Source organism: Melanerpes formicivorus, unplaced genomic scaffold (assembly GCF_026170545.1).
Source record: "Melanerpes formicivorus ecotype bairdi unplaced genomic scaffold, bMelFor1.0.p_v2 SCAF_37, whole genome shotgun sequence".
In the NCBI taxonomy this organism is placed as follows: Eukaryota; Metazoa; Chordata; class Aves; order Piciformes; family Picidae; genus Melanerpes; species Melanerpes formicivorus.
The window spans coordinates 4,060,031-4,082,941 of NW_027142389.1; the positions used below are offsets into that span (position 1 = coordinate 4,060,031).

The following is a 22,911-nucleotide window of genomic DNA, read 5'->3' on the forward strand; positions in this document are numbered from 1 at the left end:
GATAAAGGGGCAGCCCAGGCGCTCTGCGCCCCCTCCCCCGAGGCGACGGCAGCCCCGCCCGGAGCCCCGCAGCGCTCCGGCGGGTACCCGCTCCCCGGCACGTCTCGCGTGGTTCGTCGAGAACTCGCCTCGCCCCTTTCTTTCTTCCTCTCTCTTTTTTTTCAAACCATTTTCCCTCTTCCGGGCCGGGCGGCGGTGACTGCTGCGCCGGCAGCCCAGTGAGCGCGGCGAGGCGGGGCGAGGCCGCCAGGCGCCTCCCCCCCTGCCGCCGCCTCGGCTCCAGCCCGCTCCTCGCCGCGCTTCCCGCACACACCCACCCAGCCGCCCGGCTCCGCATCCTGCCGCCCTCGCCTCGGCTCCCAGCATGGTCATCAAGGTCTACATCGCCTCCTCCTCCGGCTCCACAGCGGTAAGGGGAGCCCCGGGAAAGTTATACGGGGCGGGGAGGGCGGCGGCGGACCGGGTTCGGTGCGGGGTCCCTTCGGCTCCCCTCGCCCGCAGGCTGCGAGCCGCGGCCGGGCAGCGGTAGGAGAGGCAGGGGCAGCCGGGTTTGCGCAGACCCAGGGAGGCATCCAGCGCTTGTGGGGAGGTGTGTGTGCTGCAGCTGGCCGCCGAGAATGAAATGTCATTTCTTTGGCGATTTCTCAGCTTGTTGCGAGTTGTATGCGCTGCTCCCACACCCGCCGCCGGGCTGGCTCAGCAGGTCCCAGCGGGGGACACGCTTTTGCCACTCATCCTGCCCATGGGAGGCGAAGCCAAAGGTGGTTGGGATTTTTTTGTTTGTTTGCTCTGAAGTTTATTTCCAGGTGGTGTCACCCATCGCGTTAGTGTTGGGCTTTGATGAGTTTATCCGTCATGCGTTGAATGATTAATGGTGGCCAGCATGTGTGGCTACTGTCTGAGTAAGTTTCTTGCCTCATGGGAGGATACTGGGCTTTGCTTCTTACGGCCTCAGTGAGTTGTAGGCAGAGCTCCGTCTGAAGACTGTGTTTTTCAAAAGGAAACTAACCAAACAAAAATGCCAGGGATTTGTGCCTAGGTTCAGAGGTAGCTCACAGTGGTAGTGTCCTCAAGATCTGTGTGAAAGATGCTCTGAGGGGATGGCTCCAGGGGATTTTGTTGTGCTCGGTATGACTGCGGGACAGCTGCAAAATGCCAGACTTAGAAAATGCCAGTTAATGTTCAGTGACTTTTACTGCAAGTAGATAAAGAGACTGGGCTGTGGCTTTGTGATGAGCTTTCATGTCACTCTTAGACTGTGCACCTCAGGTGCAGGTTCCCAAACTGTCAGAGGACAGTGATGTGTGGAAGACAAAAAAAGCCCTCACTGCGTTCTCTGTCTCCAGTTGAGTGCAGTCACTGATCTGGGATCTTCAGCAAACAAAGTACCACGTTGGTAAGCTTTGCAGTTGATGGCTGTGATGCTCTAACATCTCATTTAGCTCTGAGAGAGGCTGAGCCCAGCAGCGATGGAGTGCAGATGGCACAGCATTCTAGACCTTGGGTGTTCCTGGCTCTGCTCTCTTCTTGTGTCACTTGTGTTAATCTTGATATCGATACTGACATCGACGTGCTGGTGCTGACTGTAAAAAGCAGGTGGTTATCTGATGCTGATCTGGAGAGTCCTGAAATCCTGAGTAGTTCATTCATAAGAGGGGTCCGAAGGGATTTCTGCTGAGTTGGTACAAAAGGATCATCTGGAAGGAAAGAAGCGGTCATTAGCCAATTGAAAAAGGAATTCTTTCTAATACAGCTGTTAATAGGTTTCAAGTTGACTGCTTCAGCTGCTACAGATTCCTATCACTGACCTCTTAATGGCAATTATTGATTTCTGCCTGCGTGGTGATACTAAGCTTCAGGGGTGCAACTGCTGATCTCAATCCTGACTGTGTTTTCCTGGTTTTAAAGTTAAGGTTTTAATTATTAGCTTAGTGGCTTCTGCACTGCTTGCCTGGATTTTACACATCACAAGGCTTGATGCCGACTTGCTGCTGCATTTTAGGCTCCTTTGTGCACCCTTGGCTATGGAATCTGAGTGTAGCATTGGCACAGTCTGGTTTTGTGGAATTTGAGTGTAATGTGCACATAATTGCCAGGTTTATGACGTGTGTGTGTATATATATCCATCTATCTATATATATATATACACACTCATGCCTGTGTCTGAAGCTAGTGCAGCTCAAGTAATCTTGTGGTAATGAGCAGGACTCCCATGTTCCCAGTTTGCTGAGTACACTGAGGGTGTTTCTGTTGGCAGCAATCAGCCAAGTACCTCACTGGGTGGCTGTTTTCTTTCTAGTACAAGAACTCTGTATTTCAACTTAAAGTAAGACAGAGAGGCACCTATCCGCAGGGAAGAGTGCTAGAATGAGTTGTTTTCATGGGTCTTAAGCCCTTAGTGAGGCAGGCTTTGCTTGGAGGACCAGAGGAGCCTTTCTGGGTGCTGAATTTGAAAGAACCCGCTCCAGGAGTGGAAAATCCACATCAGAGGAGGCTGCGACAGAAGGAGATGGACCAGAGTCAGAGCTGTTTCCAGCAAAGTAACTGAACTGGCTTACATCAGCCCTGTAAGGGCTTTCATTCCCTCTAAGTCAGCTTTGTGATGTCAGTGACACCTAGCACTGTGTTATTTTTGTTTTTGAAAGGCTCATTTGCTTGAGCAGAAAACAAGAATAAAGTCTTCTCCTTCCTAGAAAAAACACTGCCCCGTTCCTGAGAGCTTCCGTGGGGCTCTGGAAAGCATTCTCTCCTGCTGAAGGGAAAAGGGGTTGGGATTGCCTCACACCTCACAGCCTCAGGCTGCAAGTCTTGGAGGGTGCCCAAATTTTGTGGTGTTTTATTGGCAAAGCCACACTTTGTTTTTCGAGGGTAATTTGCCACATCATAGTATATAAAATGTTTCCCCGGGCACTATTCTCCATGAAGTTTATATTCAGCAGTAGGCATCTGCAAGGAAAAAACCAGCACATGAAGGTCCTCCCTAAGCAAAGGCGTTTCCCAAGTGTGTGTCAAAGGATTCCTGGTAAAGTTCACTTCAGTCCTGTGTTCATTGTGTCCTTCAGAGTCAGGGCATGGCTGTCACATCAGAAAGCGATCTTAGCAGTATCTAAGGATGGGGCCAGGCTCTCTTGAGTGGTGCCTAGTGACAGGACAAGGGGCAACAGGCACAAACTGCAGCACAGGAAGTTCCACCTAAGCATGAGCAAGCTGTGACTGCCAGGCTGCTCTTGCCTGGTTTGGCAGCACGAAGAGTTGGTGCTCAGTGTTATCTTTGGTGTGTCTCACTGGCTGCAAAGTCCTGTGTTTGTCATGGCGTTGGCTTTATGCTTTGTATGGTAAAGGTAAAGGTGACTTTGGTTTGGGAGGGTCCGTTGCTATGGCTCTTGTAAGCAGAGATAACTGAATATACTGGAAGTCTGTAATTAAGGACTCAGCCAAAATGTGGTGGTTGCAGCCTTGGTCTGCCTCCTCTTTGAATTTCAGCCCAGAAATCATAATGAAACAGTTACACCAGGAGTTTCCTGCTGCATTTGGAAGTCTTGTATGGAAAGATGCTCTTTAATCTTTCCCAGTGTGAGTGCTGCACTGGTGAGTCGTGGGCTGGGACAGGGATTCATGGGGGATTATAATTATGCAGATGAGCTGGAGCTCCCAAATGTGGGGATGTGCCTGTGCAGCATCAGTCCAGGAGCCCTTCTGTGTGGCGTGCAGCTGAAGTGAACAGCATTGCTGAGGCAGTGTTGGGGGCTAGGAACATACCGTGACAGATGCAAATGGAGCACCCAAGCGTTGACTCACTCAGGGACTCTGCAGGCTGTGGGAGTGATTTGACTGTAAGTTTCTCTTCAAATCCTGCAAGAGATGAAAGGAGGAGAGCCCAAAGAGTAATTAGACTCTTGCTCCTGGAAGAAAAATGATACAAGGAGGGAGGGGGCTGAATTGCACAAGTCCAGTCTGTGATTTTCTCTATTAGGTTTTAGGTATTTGGTTGTTTTTTGGGTAAGAGATTTCCTGCAGCACCAGAAGCACATGTGTGCCTCATCCTGAAGGCAGCTGAACTGCCAGTTTTATTGATCTTGTGTGGAAAGGAGCCAGCTGTTTAAATTCTTCTCAATGTTATGAGTGTGCAGTTAGCAGCAACTGCACAGGTCTTGACGATGGACTTTGTCTGAGGGAATTGTGTTCATTCGTCTGGTGTCCTCCTGCAAGCTTTGGGAGTACGAGTGAAACCCAGAGGCTGTAGCTGTGGAAGCAAAGTGCCAACTCTGGAGATGATGGGACTGAGTGTGCCACTGCCAGTGCTGTGAGCCATTGCATTGAACTGCTGGTGTCCAGACCGCTCCTCAGACCAGGCACTTTGTGTTTGTGGTCTACAGCCCACGCTTCCACCTCCAGGCTCTCCCCACTCTCTTGTTTTGGCAGCTGCATGGGTGGCTTTCCTTCCTCACCTCCTACTGTGACTGCAGACAGGGCAAAAGCAGATGATCTGCAGAATGTGTGCCAGAGTCCCATGTTACACATCAGACTCGCTGCTGGTTAGGGTTAGTTTGAGAGGGGAAAGGAAAGTTGAGTTTATTTTGGCATTCACAGAGTTAGGGATGTGGTGGGTTTCATGCTTTTCTTGTTCTGGTTTTTTGCTTATGAAAGGATCTAGGTCTTCTCCCCACCCACCAGGAAATGAGGAGGAAGGTGGCCTGTGGTCTGGAGGCAAACATTTGCTTGCAGTTCCTCTTTTTCTTTTCCCTCACATAACCCAGTAAGGCACCAGGTTTTGTCCCTGTTCAGGTACTTACGGCTCTGAGAGGGCTATGGAGCCACTTCCTCCTGAAGCAACCCTCTGGAGAGATGCAGATTGCATTTTGCATTGAAATTCCTCTGGGACCTTTTCCCTCAGCTTATCACAACAAATGCAGATATTGCTGTCCTCGGATGGAGTGACCAAAGGCTGTGTGCTTGCCTTACCTGCGGGTTTGGGGCGCTTCCAGGTTCCGAGCGGCCGCGCTTGTGCTTCGCTGCGTGACCGCTCCAGCCCTACAGGAGCTGGCTCTGTGCTGAGCCCTGCTGCGGGCAAGGGTGGCTCCAGCCGGGTGGTTCCCTGCCTCGGGTGTTTTTATCAGTGTGTGATAAGTATGCCTTGTTCTGCAGTCGCCTTCAAGAGTGCAGACGCACTGTCACAGCCCGGCTGCGTGTGGCCACGCTTGTCGTGCCGGAAGCCCTGAGCGGTGGCAGCAGACGGTGTAGAGCTGCTGCTGAGCTTCCTTTGGTCTGATCACTGCAGTGAATGCAGTTTAGGAAGGACATTGAGACACTTGAAGGTGTCCAGAGAAGGGCAACAAGGCTGGGGAGAGGCCTTGAGCACAGCCCTATGAGGAGAGGCTGAGGGAGCTGGGGTTGTTTAGCCTGGAGAAGAGGAGGCTCAGGGATGACCTCATTGCCCTCTACAACTACCTGAAAGGTGGTTGTAGCCAGGAAGGGGTTGGTCTCTTCTCTCTAGCAACCAGCACCAGAACAAGAGGACACAGTCTCAAGCTGCACCAGGGGAAGTTTAAGCTGGAGGTGAGGAGAAAGTTCTTCACTGAGTCATTCACCATTGGAATGTGCTGCCCAGGGAGGTGGTGGAGTCCCCATCCCTGGAGGTGTTCAAGAGGGGATTGGATGTGGCACTTGGTGCCATGGTCTAGTCATGAGGTCTGTGGTGACAGGTTGGACTCAATGATCTTTGAGGTCTCTTCCAACCTTGGTGATACTGTGAAAAGAAATGTTGAGAGGAACCTTTAATAAAGAAATAGTATTGTGGTGTGATGCAGGTTGTGTCCAGCAGGACTAGGGCAGTGAGTGTCCCCCTGTACTTGCACACCTGGAATACCGGGTTTGGTTTTGGACCTCTCCCTCCAGGAAGGACATTGAGGTGTTGGAACATGTCCAGAGAAGGACAACAAAGCTGGTGAGGGGGCCAGAGCACAAGTCTCATAAGGAGTAGCTGAGGGAACTATGGTTACTTAGTGTGGAGAAAAGGAGGCTGAGGGGAGACCTTGTGCTCTACAGTTCCCTGACAGGAGGTTGGAGCCAGATGAGGGTCATTCTCTTCTCCCAGGTAACAAGCTGTAGCATGAGAGGAAACAGCCTCAAGGTGCACCCAGGGAGGTTTGGATTATTAAGAACAATTTCTTCACTGAAAGAGTGGTTAGGCCCTAGAACAGGCTGCCCAGGGACTTGGTGGAATCACCATCCCTGGAGGGATTGAAAAGCCATGTAGATGTGGTACTGAGGCACGTGGCCAGTGGTGGACTCGGCAGTGCTGGGTTAATGGTTGGACTCAAAGATCTTGAAGGTCTTTTCCAACCTTAATGCTTCTGTATTTAGTTAAACCCATATATTGTGGGGAGAATGAGCTGATCTGTAGCTTTAAACCCAATCTCACAATGTTTATATATTTTTGGTGCTACTTACCTCATGCACTTTAATCTGCTGTGGGTGAAATGCCTCATTAGGCTGGCTATTGATGTTTTTAAACCCCTCTCTTTTGTAAATACGATGTGCATGCAGCAGATTTTTGGACATCCAGTGTCAACCAAGCTTAATTTCTCTCTATAAACCTTACAGACTGCCTTGAATTAGAGCTCTCGGGGCAGAAGGCAGAACAGATATCACAAATCTAGAGAGGAAGTTAGCAGGGATGTGTTCCATCTGTCTGATGGGGTGTTTTCTTAAAATCATTGTTCCAAACTCCAGATAAGTCAAATATTTTTCTTAAAGCATTACACTGTCACTTTTAATGGAGCCAGAGATTACACTGGCTGCAGTTGTTGCAATGGCTTCAATACATCAACATAAAAAGCATTCTACTGTGCTTAAACAAAACCAGTTTGTGGACAGCAGGAGGGAGATAGGATGTTGTGCTCCCCAGTACAGGCTGGGAAAGGCTTTTTTCCTGTGGACATCTGCAGATTGTACATGCAGGTTTGACAGTGTTTATTTGGAAGTGGTGCAGCAGGATTGTGTCTTCCTTGTGCACTGCCTGGGGAGAAAAGGCTGACCTTGGAGAGAAGCTGAGTGCTGGGAGCTTGAACCCTGCACTACAGCACTTCCTAATCATGGAAACATTCAGATTGGAAAAAGACCCTCCGGATCCCCAAGCCCAATGCAGAGCCCTGCTCTGCAAGGTTCACCCCTAAACCATATTCCCAAGCACTGCATCCAAATGGCCTATAAACACCTCCAGGGTTGGTGACTCCACCTCCCTGGGCAGTAGTATAGAATATAGAATAGAATAAACCAGGTTGGAAGAGACCTTCAAGATCATCGTGTCCAACCCATCAACCAATCCAACCCACCCAAACAGCTAACCCATGGCACCAAGCACCCCATCAAGTCTCCTCCTGAACACCTCCAATGATGGTGACTCCACCACCTCCCCAGGCAGCCCATTCCAGTGGGCAATCACTCTCTCTGTGTAGAACTTCTTCCTAACATCCAACCTGAATCTCCCCTGGTGCAGCCTGAGACTGTGTCCTCTTGTCCTGGTACTGGCTGCCTGGGGGAAGAGACCAACTTCTGCCTGTCTACAGCCTCCCTTCAGGCAGTTGTACATTCCAATGCCTGACCACTCTTGCCCTGAAAAAATTCTTCCTAATGTCCAGTCTGAACTTAACACTGTTGAGGCTGTGCCCTCTTGTTCTATCACTAATTACCTGTGAGAAGAGACCAGCATCAACCTCTCCACAGTGTCCTTTCAGGTAGTTGTAGAGAGCAAGAAGGTCTCCCCTCAGCCTCCTCTTCTTCAGGCCAAACAACCCTAGCTCCTTCAGATGCTCTTCAGCAGATTTATTCTCCGTGTATGATATTCTCCATAATATATGAGCCATCCAGTGTCAGTGCCCTGCACTTGTGCTTCTTTAATAACTATTTGTAAGGTTGAGCAAGGAACTTTTCTTGTCCTGAGGCATAAAAGCTGCACTCAGACAATTCCTATAGAAGTCAGCAAATCGGTATGTGCGTAACGAGCAGAGGATGCCAAAACCAAGAGTGTCTGCAAGGTTATTCTTACTCCTCCCAGAAGAGGAGAAGGGAGAGAGGAAACATGGAACTAAACAAACATTGATAGATTTCAGCTGTTTAAATTCAGAATAGAACTAAAATATTCCCCTGTATGATAAAAAGAGGAGCTAAGGATTCATTCTCATCAGGGCCAGAGGTAGATGAGCTCTTGTGCAACTGTTCTTCATGCTCTCCAGCCTTTAAGTTGCTGCCCTGGCTTTGCTGATCTTAGTTCCTGGCACTAATCAGCGATCTGGAAACCCAACCCAAACCCACAACTTATCCACATGATGCTATTCAAGCATGTTTCTGCTCCAACATGAAAACACTAGGTTAAACCCATTTGTTCAACCCCAGCCGTGCTCAGGGGAGACCTTCGCATCATGATTCCATTTCAAGTACTTCTGTTGGTCAGATGTTTAATCAGGCCTGAAGGAGTTTTAATTGTAATGCCTGTCTAGGATAATTTGTCCCAGAACAAAGGCTCTATCCAGGATCATGTCCTTTCTAGGCCAGCAACTCCAGCTGACTGTTCACATGCCTGTTGTGAAGTTCAGAAGGTGTAAAGTGAGGCTGAGTTTTCAGCCACCAGAAGGAAGGTGAAGGGTTAACGTCAAGCTGTGGAGGGGCTGAAGTTAATGCTGCCTGGGTACCACTGAAGGAGTCTTCACATCCTGTACATACAATTTCTTCCTGTTTGGCTTAGTTTCCCAGTGAGAAGTGGAGGTGCTGATTTGATGTCTTTAATGAGTTGTCTGAAGTTTAGTTTTACTGGGGCTCTTCAGCCATGCATGAACACTGCCTTGCTTTAAATCCTGAAGGTGCTGGAGCGTTAAACTGTTAGCTATTACCTGTGGAGAGCCACCTTGCTTGAGCTGCTGCTCTGGTCAGAGTGAAAAAGGGAACCAAAGGCAGCAGGGGTTTAAAACAGGATCTTGGGGAAGTCTGGAAGCTACAAACTGTCTTCCTGTGCTGGACAAGTTGATGTTACTTGTCAGACTCTTTTCCAGCAGATGTGTGGACAGAGGCAGAGGTATCAATACACTGGAAGACAAAAGCCATGCTTCACAACTTGAGTGAGGACCTGGAGCAGTCTCAGCTTATGCATAAGGGTGGTCCCTTAGCATTGAATCCCTAGGTTTTGAGAAGGTTTTGCACAAGCTTAGGCCAAGTTGAAAAATAATTGGTTTTGCACCAAGAAACTAAGCTGCTGTGGGTTAAGGGGAGAGGATTTGCTGCTTTGTTGTTCTGGTTTGGTTCCCCCCACACCTTTTTGGTTTATATAATCGATTGCTTGCCAGTTATGTAAAGCAGATAACAATCAAGACTTTGCAATCTTTAAGCAGCTTTTACAATATGCAGAAGATATTGCAGAAGACCCAAGGAAGTTCCTACAGAGATCTGTGCTGGTGGATGAAAAGCTGCACATAATGCAGTAATGTGCACTCCCAGCCCACAACCAACCATCCCCTGGGCTGCATCCCCAGCAGCGTGGGCAGCAGGTCAAGGGAAGGGATTCTGCCCTTCTGCTCTGCTGAGACCTCACCTGCAGTGCTGGGTCCAGATCTGGAGTCCTCAGCAGAGACATGGAGCTGTTCAAGCAGGTCCAGAAGAGGCCACAGCAATGCTGGGAGGGCTGGAATCCCTCTGCTGTGAGGACAGGCTGAAGGAGTTGGGGTTATTCAGCATGGAGATGTGAAGGCTCCAGGGAGACCTGGTTGTGGAAAGGAAAAAAAAGTCAGAAATTCTTAGGATGGGAGATGACAAAGGAGAGAAGCCAGACACCATCAATCTGTGGTGGATCTGTGTCTTTAATAGACTGGAATTGCTGTCTTTAACCAACCAAAGTGAGAAAAGCTATTAAGTAGGATGAGGTGGTGACTGTAGGATAAACAACCAAGTAAGGCAGAATTCGGCAGCTGAGAAAGAACTGAAGAAGTATGAAAAGTGAATGTAGGATCATGTCAGGCATGGGAGGGCAAATAGGAAGTGATTATTCATAACTTTTAGTGCAACAGCTCTGGGGGAGCAAGTGAGAGAAGCGGGCTGCAGGTTCAGAGTCTGTGAAGTGCCTTGTTTGGCAACACACAGTGTGATGGAGAAACTCCCTGCCAGAGAGCAGGGTGCGTGGCAGACTCTGCATGGGCTCAGGAAGCAGTGAGGCAAATTAAGGGGGAAAGTCTATTAGGGGCTATTACACATAATTACTGCACTTCTGACTCAAAACTGTGGGTTGTTGGAGTCTGGGAAAGTAAAACGTGGTGTAACCTTCTGCACTCAGTCTGTTGGTGCGCTCCTCCCAGGGATCCGTGCTCAGTGGAGACAGGATGCTGGGGCAGACAAGTGTTGGACCTAACCCAACAAAGCTGTTCATTCTGTTCTGGGATGAAATTGGCTCTGGTCCCAAAATTAACAGTTTGCACTTAAAAATTAAAGAACACATTGGAGAAGAACAGGGCTCTGAGCAACCTGACCGAGAGAGTTGGGGTTGTTTAGACTGGAGAGGAGAAGGCTCCAAGGAAACCCTATTGTGGCCTTCCAGTATCTTAAGGGAGCCTACAAGGAAGCTGGGGAGAGACTTCTTAGGGTGTCAGGTAGTGACAGGACTGGGGGGAATGGAGCAAAACTAGAAGTGAGTAGATTCAGATTGGATGTGAGGAAGAAGTTCTTCCCCATGAGGGTGGTGAGAGCCTGGCACAGGCTGCCCAGGGAGGTGGTGGAAGCCTCATCCCTGGAGGTGTTTGCAGCCAGGCTGGATGTGGCTGTGAGCAACCTGCTGTAGTGTGAGGTGTCCCTGCCCATGGCAGGGGGGTTGAACTGGCTGAGCCTTGAGGTCCCTTCCACCCCTGACAATTCTCTGATTCTATGATCTAGTTGAAGGTGGCCCTGCTTGCTGCAGGCAGGGGTTAGACTAGGTGACCTTTAAAGGTCCCTTCCAACCCAAACCAGTCTGTGATTCTGTGTTGTCCAGGGAAAACGTTTGATGGAAAAGGATGTGTGTGTTTGAGGTGTGCTGGTTGGAGGTGTAACTAGAAACTTCCTCTGAACTCGAGGCAGCTTCAGGATCTGGTTTGTATTCAGACATACAAATGCTACCAAAATCCTACCCCTCTCTACTCTGCAAACTCAGCGATCCTGTGAGAGACTGGAGGTATGAAAGGAATTGTTAACTGTATTTGTCTGTTATCTCAGAAACCTGAGGGGAGGGGAGGGGCAAAGCAGAAGTTAATAATCATTCTGCTCTTGATTTCTTTCTGAACAATGCAGTTCAGTTCAGGAGCTGAGGAGAAGGCTGTAAGAAATCCTCTCTGAAGCTCTTTGTTCTGCAGTGCCTGCTAGCAGGCTCAAAACTTTCTGTTGCAAGATACACACTGCATCCAGTTCTGGTGTCCCCAGTATGAGAAGGACACAGAGCTGTTGGAGTGAGTCCAGAGGAAGCCACAAGATGATCCAAGGGCTGGAACAACTCTGCCATGAGGATGGGCTGAGGGAGCTGAGGGTGTTCAGCCTGGACAAGCCTCCAAGGCAACCTTGGAGCTGCCTTCCAATAGCTGAAGGAAGGCTGGAGAGGAACTTCTCATAAAAGTGCCTAGAGGATGAGGGGGAATGGTTTGAAGCTGAGGGAGAGCAGGGTTAGACTGGATCTTAGGAAGAAGTTCTTCAGTGTGAGGTTGGTGAGATTGTGGAACAGGCTGCCCAGGAATGTTTTGGGTGCCTTCTCCCTGGGGGCATTCAAGGGCAGCTTGGTTGAGGCCTTGAGCAGCTGAGTCTCTTGAGAGGTGTCCCTGCCTGTGGCAGGGTGGTTGGAGTAGATGATCTCTAAGGTTGCTTCCAACCTAAGCCATTCTATGTTGATCTCAAGGTTTGGACATTTGGATTATGCATAAGAAATAGTTGTCACCTCACCTTGTGGTTTACATCTGATGAGATGCACTGTGGGATGCAGATGGGGACTGGGGTGTTAGCAGCTGGGAGAGTCAGCAATGAAGCAAGCCCTGCTGGGCGGTGCACAGCCTTTTTGCCTGAGGTCTGGGTTGGAAGTGTGACTGCTGAAAGGCTTCCATGAAGCAAAGCTGAAATGTCACCCTGTTTTCCTGGGCTCTTGGGCAGGCAGGGAGCTGTGAAGCTTGCAGGAGCGAACATTTCTTACCTATAAAACGTCAGCACTGCAGGTGATTCCAAACCCAAGTCACTCTGCAGCATGAACAGCAGATGCTGGCATGCATCACATTTAGACCTAGGTGATTAAGGAGGTGTAGCAGAAACCCCTCCTGCCTTAGGGAGAGGTCAAGGTAAATTGGCAAAGCCCACTGTAAACACAAAGCAGGCAGCCTCTGGGGACAATGATGACAGTCTTCACACAAAAACACACGTTTCTGAGGGTAGTGCTTTCCAGGCAGGTTTCAACAGCACATCTGTATTCACCTTGTGGGATCAGCCTTTAGCTGGGCTCATGTCACTGGGAGTTTTGCCATGGACTGCAGCAGGACAAGATTTTACTCCCTAGGAAATGCTTAATGCTGCTTGTCCAAGATCGTTCCTGTGACAGCACATGTTGGCAATGTGTTTGGGCCAGAGCAGCAGCTGCAGGGCAACTGGCAGAACAAGAGAGGAGCAGAGTAATCCCCTGAAGGAATCCCCAAATGGTCTCTCTGGACAGGGAGAGAGATGAGGTTCAAGTGAAGCTGCTCTGTGGATAATGGATGTAGGATGCTTCCCCTAGGCAGGAAATGCAACATGTGAGTGGAGGCAAAAAGAAAAGAAGGGGCAGGTTTGCACACTTAGCTGCTAGTGACCTGATAATCCTGATTAAGAACTGGAAATTCCTTTCCACCCTGTACTGCAGATAAACAAATCTCATGGTTCTGGTGGCTGAGTCTGAAACCTTTGTACCTGAGCAACCTTTTCCTACATTTCTGTTTCCTTTCATCACATTCAAACAGCGACCTGGAGGTAGCTGTGGGAGCCACTGCTTCACATACTAAGGGCTGAGGCTTCCAGCTGTGCATGGTGTGAAAAGATCGAAGTAGATTCATAAAGCTATCCCAGGGGAATGTTCCTTCCAGGAATTTGCACCTGTATAAACTGAGGAGCAGCTGGACAGCCAGCCCTGTCTTCACCATAATGATTTGGGATCAAATTTAGCAGCTTGGAAGGCATTAGGACACCCTTTGCCTCACACTGCCAGACGCTGAGCATGAGGCTGGGACTGAGGCGTGAGGCTGAGACGTCAGGGAAATGAAGCTGTTTTGGCTCCTTGCCCAGGCCTGGAGAACTCCATCCTACAGCAAACAAACAGCTGGGGGACTTAATCTGTTAAAAAATAAAATGCAGTGTGTGTTTGTCACAGTTCCTGATTGTGGCATGCAGATGCTGGCTTGTACAGGGGAGGAAGGAGGCTCGTGGATCAGGAAAAGCAGACACCATGGTGACAAGAGCCCTTGGAAAACAGAAGGTAATACAGCTCAGAAGGACCTTCAGGCCATAAGGTCCCTGAGGCCATACTATATTTCTTCTTAAAGTAGTTTTTTTGTTTAAAGGTAATAAATGCCTGGCAGCATAAAAGGCAGTGATACAAACATTAATGCTGTAAACTTTTAGTCTCTCTGTGTGCTAAACCATGCAGGAAATAAAGCTCCTCCTTGCAAACCACAGGAGCATTGTGCAATGTTTGTCTGTGTGTTTAACTCCTTTCCTGGCCAGAGTTTGGCTCTCACCAAGCAAACAAAACACAACACAGCACATGGGTTTCCTTTCTACACTCTGTGCTGTGCAGGGCTCCTCACTGTCAGCAGAAATCTACAGTCTGAGAAGTAACTCCACTGGCAGGTCTGGGGGTGGTGGGACATCTCCTTCCTCTGGGGAAGAACCTGGTGCAGGACTTAGCACTGAACTGCTGGCTTGGCTGTTACAGGTTTCTCAAAGCCTGCAGTTCTCTGCTGTTCTGCCTGACTTGTGCCACTCAGCTGCTCTGTGAACATCAGTGAGGGCTGATGGGGGAAAGAAAAGTCAGAAGTTGTGGCTGCAGGTTTGTTGTTAGATTTCCACTTTCCTGCCAAGCTTAAATCTTGCTCAGATAAGTGGAGTTGCAAGAGGTGTTGTGGCTGATACCTCAGAGTTCATGCCAGACCCCGGGGCAGTTTTTGTTAAGCTGGGTGCTGGGTTTTGCACTTCCTTCTCCTGGGTAGCCTCAAAAGCCTGATGTCTGCTGCAGGATGATGCACTGTGTGTTGGCTGGTTCCTTTGTCTGCTTCTCTTGTGATGTTCAGGAGTCATGTTAGTTTTGTACTGGCTTTTGGGAGGACAGGGCCTGTTTGTTCTTATTTAACCCTGCACAGAGTTTGGATGCTGTGACTAGGCACACATTAGACATCCAGGGAAATGCAGCCTGCCAAGCTCCAACTCTGCTGCAGGAAACAACTGTGTGTAATAAATGAGGAGTTCATGTTCTGCTGCTGCCGCTTGTGCTTTGTTAGTGGCTAACCAAGATAATGGAGCCTGTATTCCCACAGTAGGAAGCTGTCTCTCTGTTGGTTTTGGACCAGATGAGCAGTTTTCAGGCTTAGGAAAGTCAAAATGCCACAAAAAATGACTTAGCAAATTGCCAAGGGTCAATTTATTTTGTATTGTAATGGTGATGTTTTCCTTTTGATTAGGGACAGCTCTGGGTGCTGGGATGGTTCGTGGGTGGTGTCAGTGCCTGTGGTCAAAGCTTTTGGCTGTGCAACACCTCAGTGTTCCTTTGCATTCTCCTCTGTGCATCCCATTGTCTTGCTTTAGGTCTGGAAGCTTGATTTTTTTGTTTTGAAAGATGCATTTATTTTGGCTAAATGCAGCAGTTCAGTCACAAAGGAAACTAGAAATAGCCACTTGGATGAGGTTCAACAAGGCCAAGTGTCAGGTTGTGCACTTGAGTTGCAGCAACCCCATGCAATGCTCCAGGCTTGGGGAAGAGTGGCTGGAAAGCTGCCTGCTGGAAAAGGGCCCCAGGGGTGTTGATCAACAGCTGGCTGAGTATGAGTCACCCTGTGCCCAAGTGGACCAGAAGGCCAAACAGCATCCTGGCTTGGACCAGCAGCACTGTGACCAGCAGGACCAGAGAGGTGATTGTCCCCCTGCACTCAGCACTGGTGAAGGTGCATCTCAAATACTGGGTTCGGTTTTGGACCCCTCATTCCAAGAAGGACACAGGTGCTGGAGCATGCCCAGAGAGGGGCAATGAAGCTGGTGAAGGGTCCAGAGCACAGATCTTCTGGAGAGTGACTGAGGGAACTGAGGTTGTTTAGCCTGGAGAAAAGGAGGCTGAGGGGAGACCTTCTTGCTCCCTGTGAATTCTTGAAAGGAGGTTGGAGCCAGGGGGAGGTCAGCAAGCTTACCTCAGTTGAAGTCCCCCAAGTCAGTGCTGCTGTGCAGCTGGAAGAGTTTCTCTGGCTCAGGCCCGCATGGAGCTGTGCCAAGGCACATGCTGGTGCAAGAAAGAGCTAATACATGCTCAGAAACAAACCTTTGACGTTTTAGGAGGTGTTTCTCCCTACTACTGATTTGCACAGGGGGCATGTATAAGGTCCCAGCAAGAAGCTGTGTTTCCTGGTGGTCCCTCCTGGATAACTATCCCCTGACCAGGAGGAGGTGAGGGCTGAGAGCAGCCTGGGCAGAGCCTATGGATCAGGAGGGGCAGGATTTTGATGCTGTAAAGGTTTGGATGTTTGAGTTTCAGGCTGCTGCCAGGCAGCACCCAGAGACATGAGGCTGCTTCAAGTGCAAAGTTCATCCTTAATCAAACAGGGCTCCTGGTGGGCTTGTTTGCAGAGATCACATACAGAGAGGAGAGAGCTGTGCTGCTGTCACTCCTCCTGGGGCTGCAGGGGCATGAAACCCAGCGTGAGCAGAGAGTTAAGCAGCAGTCAGGCACCCCCCTCTTCTAAATCAAGCACAGATCCTTCCTTCTGAGAGAGGCCAAGTCTGACACCTCTCTGAATCTGAAACACCTCGCCCAGCATTCAGCAGTTGGAAGCTTCATTTGCATTCACTGTTTCTCTGTGCTCAGGCTCTCAGGCTGTCTACAAAAAGCATGCATGGTGCAAGGTTTGGTGGCTCTTCTAGTAACAGCTCTGGTGCTGCCAGCCCCTTCTTGCAGGGTTTTCACTCCTCCCTTGCCCAGCTGCTGGGATCTCCTGTTTCGTGTGTGTGCAAAGGCAGGGTGTGAAAGGCTTGCTGCCATCCTGGGGAGTTGTAACCCCCTGCACCAGTACAGGTTAGGGGCTGGCCTGATGGAAAGCAGCTCTGTGGAGAAAGAGAGTCCTAGTAGGCAAAAAAAGTTCACCCTGAGCCAGCAATGTGCTCTTGTGGGCAAGGCAGGCAGTGGTCTCCTGGGGAGCATTAAGAAGAGTGTGGCCAGCAGGTTGAGGGAGGTTCTCCTTCTTTTCTACTCTGCCCTGGTGAGGCCACATCTGTGTAGGGTGTTCAGTTCTGGGTTCTCTAGTTAAGAGAGGCAGAGAGCTACTGAAGAGTCCAGGGGAAGCTACAGAGAAAGATGTAGTTCAGTGAGTTAGTCCTTATTTGGGTTAAAACCTTGAAATAATGTTCTGTATTGCTTCTTGGCTTCTAGACTTAAGAGGCAGTGGCTGCTGTGAGGAGTGTTGGCATCCTGACTTCTGCAGAACTTGGTTTGGCAGTGGTGACTCTCAGAATTCATTAAAACATCTAAAGCAGGCAGTAGAGGGATGTGGAATTCCTTTTCTGTTTTGTTTTTGTGAGGACACAGATACCCTGACTAGAGGCCTACTGGATCTTACCTCCACAGCCATCCAGAGCACTCTTGTGCCTTGTGTGCGTCTGGTTGGTGTGCTTGTGGCTGAGCTGGACTCAGAGGACGATTTTGATGCACTGGAACAAAATCTGAAGTTCCTTAGATGATGCTTTCATACATTGTCTTCAGGTGTTTCCTCTGACAAGCTGTTCTGTGTCAGAAACCCAGTAGCACCACAGTAGTCCTTTGACAGGAGGCTACAGCAGGATGAATGGCTTCCCACCCCCAGTCCCTTAGTGCTTGGATATTATTTATTAAGAGCAGAATTTGACTTAAGCTGTGGTAATAAGTTGATCCTTAAGGTGCCTTCATAGAAAGTGAACTGGAAACACATTAAAAAGTAATCAAGGCTTCATTAGGCACTGCTGCTGCTGCAGTTTGCCAGAAGCTGAGAAGATATAAATAAGGAAATGTTGCTTGTCCTCCTGCTTGACTAATGGGTAAAGGAATCTGCTTTGGGCTGCTGCTGGGCTGAAGGAGCTAAACCGACGCTGGATGTGCTGCAGCAAGGCAGTTCTGACCTATCCCTGGCCTTTCAGTATCTCTCGTACTAGGATTTGGCTGTCACAGGGTGTCAGCAGCAGTGGGTGTGTGGCAGTGCCGTGTCACAGACCGGGTGTCCCTCAGCAGTCCTGCTGCGGCGCTGGGCTGGGGTCCCGCTGCGCTCCCGTGACGAGTGGCTGCCGCCTGCCTCGCAGGGCTCCCGGGCATCACACCCTGCACCGCTCACACAGCTGAACTCACCCATGGCTAAAGGGTGGGTGTCCAGGGGAGGGGGGCAGAGTCACCTCAGTGGTGCCCAGCAACAGCACAAGGCCACAGGGTAGTCTCCAGAGCCTTCTCTTCTCCAGCCCTCTCATCCTGCCCGCACAGTGGGAGGGTTCCAGCCCTTGGAGCGTTCCCTTGTGGGATGCAGGAGGATCTTCTGACTTGGGTTTTGTTTGTGTGGGATTTAACAAATTCTTAGGCCTGGGGCTGTTGCCTGAGTGCACTTACAATGGCATTATAATCCATAAGAGAGCCTTTTCTTTTTATTCTCATGAATCAGCTTTTCCATTTATGTAACAGTCTACAGTTTCTGGAGCAAGTTGTGGTCATGTTTTGTGAAGTGCAGACTTACCCCTTTGTTCTGGCTCTCTTCTTGGCTGATGCTGCAATACCTGATCTGTGGTGTGGTACCTTGTGCCTGGGTAATGCCCCATTGCAGGCATTCCAGACGAGAGGCAGCTCCAGCTTAGGTTGCAAAACTCTTTCAGCAGTCTGGATTTTCCCACCAGCCCTGCTCTCAAGGGGTGGTCCTCTTGCATCCTCGAACCCCAGAACTTTTCCCTGCTTTTAAAAGGTGTCTTCCAGAACCAGACAATGAGAAAAAGGGACCTGGCTGCTGCTCTCACAGCACTTTCAAGTTGTTGAGAGCAAACCACATCAAGAGAGGATTCTGTAGCAGCTATGCAGGATGCATGTTGATATGCTGTAGACTTTCTCAAAGAACCCTGGTGGGAGAGAGTAAAAGTACATGTGGAGCCCATCTGGACACTGCCTAGTTCTAACAAAAACCCCCAGAGGAGCATGAGCACAGTGTGTGCCTCCTGTGTTTGATTTAGGTCACATAAGTTCATGGTGGTTTTGTTGTGTTTGTCCTCAATCTCCTTCCTCACAGACCAGAAACCAAGCATTGAGGGACAGACTGATGACATTAGTGCATGTAATGCTGGCCAGAACAAAGAAGTGGTTTGAGTTCTGTAATGATAATTGCTAAGGTCTAAAACTAGGCAGAGGGAAATAAGAGTGAGAACTGAATCTCTGGGAGACACCTCAGAGACAGCCCACAAAGCTCAGCTCAAGCAGGTCGTTGCTGGAGATGCCTACAAGTTCCTTACCCTTTGTCTGCAGCGGGTGATGGCCACCAGAAGCACCAGAACTGGCACCTCTGAGGTTCAAGCTAATCTGGGTGAGGTGAGAAGAGCTCCCCAGGAGCTAAAACAATAAAACCCACTTTATGCAAAATCTGCCTTCTGGAATATTACTGGAAACCCAGAAGAAAGCTCTGATGGAGGCCAGGACTGAGCCTGCTTGGAGCTGTTTTGTCTCTGAAGGGAGTCCTGGGGGTGGAGAAGAGGCTGAAGGGGGCCATCAGGAATGCCTGACATTTAAACACATAGCTGAGCTGCCTGCTCTGGAGCTCCTACAAATTATGTTGCACTGGGAGGCAGAATTAGCAGTGTGTTGCAGCTGATTTGCAAGTGTTAGCTTCTGCATTAGCAACTTGAATGAGGAAGGCATTGTCATTTGGGGAATCACAACCCAACCCTCCCCCACACACACCAAAAGCACCCCAAAAGCCTCAACACTTTTCAATTCCAAAGAGTGGCTGTGAATTTACAGAGTCACACAATCGTTTAGGTTGGGAGAGACCTTTAAAGGTCGTGTGGTCCAACCTCCCTGCAGTCAGCAGGGACATCTTCAGCTAGATAAGATTGCTCAGAGCCCTGCCCAACCTGATCTGCAATTTTTCCAGGGATCAAACATCTGCCACCTCTGGGCAACCTGGGCCAGTGACTCACCACCCTCGGTGTAAATCATTCCTTCCTTCTGTCTGGTCTAAGTCTCCCTTCTTGCAGTTTAAAACCATCACCCCTTGTGCTCTCACAGGCCCTCCCCAAAAATCTGTCCCCACCTTTCTTACAGGTCCCTTTGAGTACTGAAAGGTCACAAGGAGGTCTCCCTGGAGCCTCCTCTTCTCCAGGCTGAACAACCCCTACTCTCCCAGCTTGTCCTCACAGCAGAGGGGTTCCAGCCCTCCCAGCATTGCTGTGGCCTCCTGTGGCCCTGCTCCAACAGCTCCATGTCTCTGCTGTGCTGAGGACTCCAGAGCTGGACCCAGCTCTGCAGATGGTGTCTCAGCAGAGCAGAAGGGCAGAATCCCTTCCCTTGACCTGCTGCCCACGCTGCTGGGGATGCAGCCCAGGAGAGGGTTGGCTTCTGGGCTGGGAGTGCACATCGCTGGCTCACGTCCAGCTTTTCACTCACCAGCACCCCCAAGTCCTTCTCCACAGGGCTGCTCTCCAGCCCCTCATACCCCTTGATACCAGAGATTGGCCTGACCCAGTTGCAGCACCTTGCCCTTGGCTTTGTTGAACCTCTTGAGGTTCACAAGTTCCTACGCTTTAGCCAGCCAGCAGAGCTGGTCAGGCCCTAAAGCCAGGGGTGAGCAGCTCAGCCTGTGGGACACCCTGCAGCAAGTTAATTTGCTTTGGCAGCAGCCCAGCATTCCTTGTGCTGCCCCAGTGCCTCCCAAGAAAGCCACTGGGTATTACCACCTGGGCTGCAGTGAGCAAGGGGGCACCAGGGCTAGCTGCCACCAGGGCTGACTGCCACCAGGGCTGGCTGCACATTCCTTGTGCTGTGCTTTCCCCATTTGCTGTTCAGATTTGTCTTTATCAATCTTCAGAAGGTGCTGAACTGTTTGAAGATCTGATGGTTACAAAGCTGCCTACAAACAGCAGCAGCAGCTGGGGATTTGAGCTTTTTTCACCTTCCTGCACAAAGCTGATATCCCCTGTGATTCACAGAATTGCTCCCCTACGGAGGCAGAAGCTGGTTTGAAATGAGGAGTCTCAGAACACACTTGAAAGGCAATCAGAGAATTGTTCAGGTTGGAAAAGACCCTTTAAGATTTTAGTTGGTTTGCTTTGTCTAGAACCTGGAGGGCTGGAGTTGGAAGTGGTGACAAACCCTTTTAAAGCTGGTTTTGTCCTTAAGCTAAACCAAGAAGCCTGTGAGATCAATGGCTGCAGGGCGGGGGGCAAGAGGATGGGGCCAGGCTCTTCTCAGTGGTGCCCAGTGATAGGAGAAAGGGCACTGGGCACAGACTGGGACACAGGAAGTTCCATCTGAACATGAGGAGAAACTTCTTGCCTGTGAGGTTGCTGTAGGACTGGACCAGGCTGCCCAGAGAGGTTGTGGAGTCTCCTCTAGAGAGATTCCAAATCTGGGCATTGTGACCAGGCAGGCTGCTGCAGGTGACCCTGCTTTAGCAGGGGGTTGACTGCCTGATCTTCCAACCCCACCGTGCTGGGATTCTGTGATCTAGATGCACTGTAAGGTGTTGCTTCTCTGCTGTCCCTCTGCTGGCTCTTGGCAGGGAGGTCGGGAGAGGCAGCTCAGGCATTCAGCAGGAGCCAGATGCTCTGAGCAGTGGCTGGGAACTATAACCATGATGTAATCATGGCTGGGGACTTTGTAGCAAAGCTCTTTCAAGTTCTTTTAAATTCTCACAACAGTGTATGAGCCTTTTAATTACATCTTAAGGGGGGATGGAAGTCACTCTGTGTGCTTGCCCTGCGTGGGGTCAGGACACAGGACCCAAAGAAATGGCAGAGGACAGCCTGTGCCAAGTCCCAGGAGAAGAGAGCCGCAGCTGCATCAGCAGCACCGGGAACTCTGTGGTGTGATCCCAACAGCAGCACTCAAACTGTAAACTTTACTTCAGGTTCCAGTGGTCCATAAATAGATTTCCAAAACATGTCTATTGTGCAGCAAGGAATTTATTTATAAACTGGGACAGTAACAAGGCTCCAAAACCCCCAAACTCCCTCTTTGCCAGTGGTACAAACTAGGCTGCTCCTTTGTGTGTGTCTGCCTGCCTCTACCAAACAAGACAGAAACTCCTTTGAAGTTCATTTCAGTAAGTGATTTAAAACAACTGTTTCCTTGCAGCAGAGTAGTGTTGAGACAGTTTCACAGTCCAGGTCAGAGCTGGGGCTCAGGAGTATTGCCTGCTCGCTGGACCAAGGTCCTGCAGCATCACCCCTGCCTCCTCTCTGGTTATTGTCTTTTAGTTGAGCTCTTGATTTTTTTTTTCCCCCCTCTTTCCAATGAGTAAAGATTTGGAGGAGGAAAAAGTAAAACTGACTCTAAAAAGTTGCATCTTTTTCTGCCAAGTTTTCTGCCTGCTGTCTGGGTAAAGCTCCATTTTTGATGGACTGCAATTCATAGAATTACTAAGGCCAGAAAAGACCTCTGAGATCATTGAGTCCAACCATTAACCCAGAACTGCCACTACTTAACCATGTCCCTCAGCAGCACGTCTCCATGGCTTTTCAATCCCTCCAGGGATGGTGGTTCCACCACTTCACTCTTTCAGTGAAGATACTTTTCCTAATAGCCAACCTAAACCTCCCCTGCTGCAACTTCAGGCTGTTTCCTCTCATCCTGTCACTTGTTCCTTGAGAGAAGAGACTGATCCCCACCTCTTTCAGGTTGTTGTAGAGGGCAAGGAGGTCTCCCCTAAGCCTCCTTCCATCAAGGCTGAGCAACCCCTGTTCCCTTAGCTACTCCTGCTCAAAAGACTTGGTCTCCAGACCCTTCACCAATGGTTACCTCTTCCCTTTAAACCTCAGCAGAGGGTATAATGTTTCCACTCAACTGAGTAGTGGTGACTGGTGGTGCCCCAAGAAGCTTGGGTTGGTATGGTCAGCCTGAGAAAGCAGGTGTGTTTTTGGGGGGGTTGTGGGTGAAGGCACCTTTGGACACACCTGGCTTTCACAAGGACATCATTTCCCCAAGCAGGGCAGTGGTGAGCTCCAGTAGCATGCAGCCCTTCCCCTCAGCAGCTGACTTCAGCTGCTCTCCACCACAACCCTCCTCCTTCCATCCCTCTATCTGCACCCCACCTCCAGCCCTGGGCTTTCCTTGTCTCCATCCATCCATTTTGCTCATTCCCATCTGCTCATGCCTGCAGCCTCTTCCTTTCCTATCTCCCCAGCCCTGTCCTTGAGTCCTCTGTTGTGCTTTTGTGTCTACCCACAGGTCCTTCTGCTTCTTCAGCACAGGTGCCCCAGCCTCAGGACCTTGTCTCAGTAACACTGCTCTCAGCTCAGTGGTTCCTGTGCCCATTCCCAGCTCTCTGCCTGGAAGATGTGTCAGGAGCACTCAGTATAAGCAAGGCTTTTCGTGTTTGCAAACCACACTAGCTGCAGCTAACAGGCCAAAATAGCTTGGGACATGGCAGTTGTTTGCAGAGGGTGAGGTGCAGTATCTGGAAAGGGGCTGGCTGGTGTCTG

At 49.9% G+C, this 22,911-nt stretch overlaps 1 protein-coding gene across 1 annotated transcript in view; it reads left to right on the forward strand.

Annotated features, from left to right (window-relative positions):
* The first annotated feature begins 237 nt into the window (after positions 1 to 237).
* The window catches only part of SH3BGRL (SH3 domain binding glutamate rich protein like), a 37,979-nt gene continuing 15,305 nt past the window's right edge, over positions 238 to 22,911 (forward strand). The window contains exon 1 of the mRNA XM_068157648.1: positions 238 to 409. Within this exon, the coding sequence (XP_068013749.1) occupies positions 365 to 409 (45 nt within the window). The 5' untranslated portion in view covers positions 238 to 364. The remainder of the gene's footprint in view (positions 410 to 22,911) is intronic.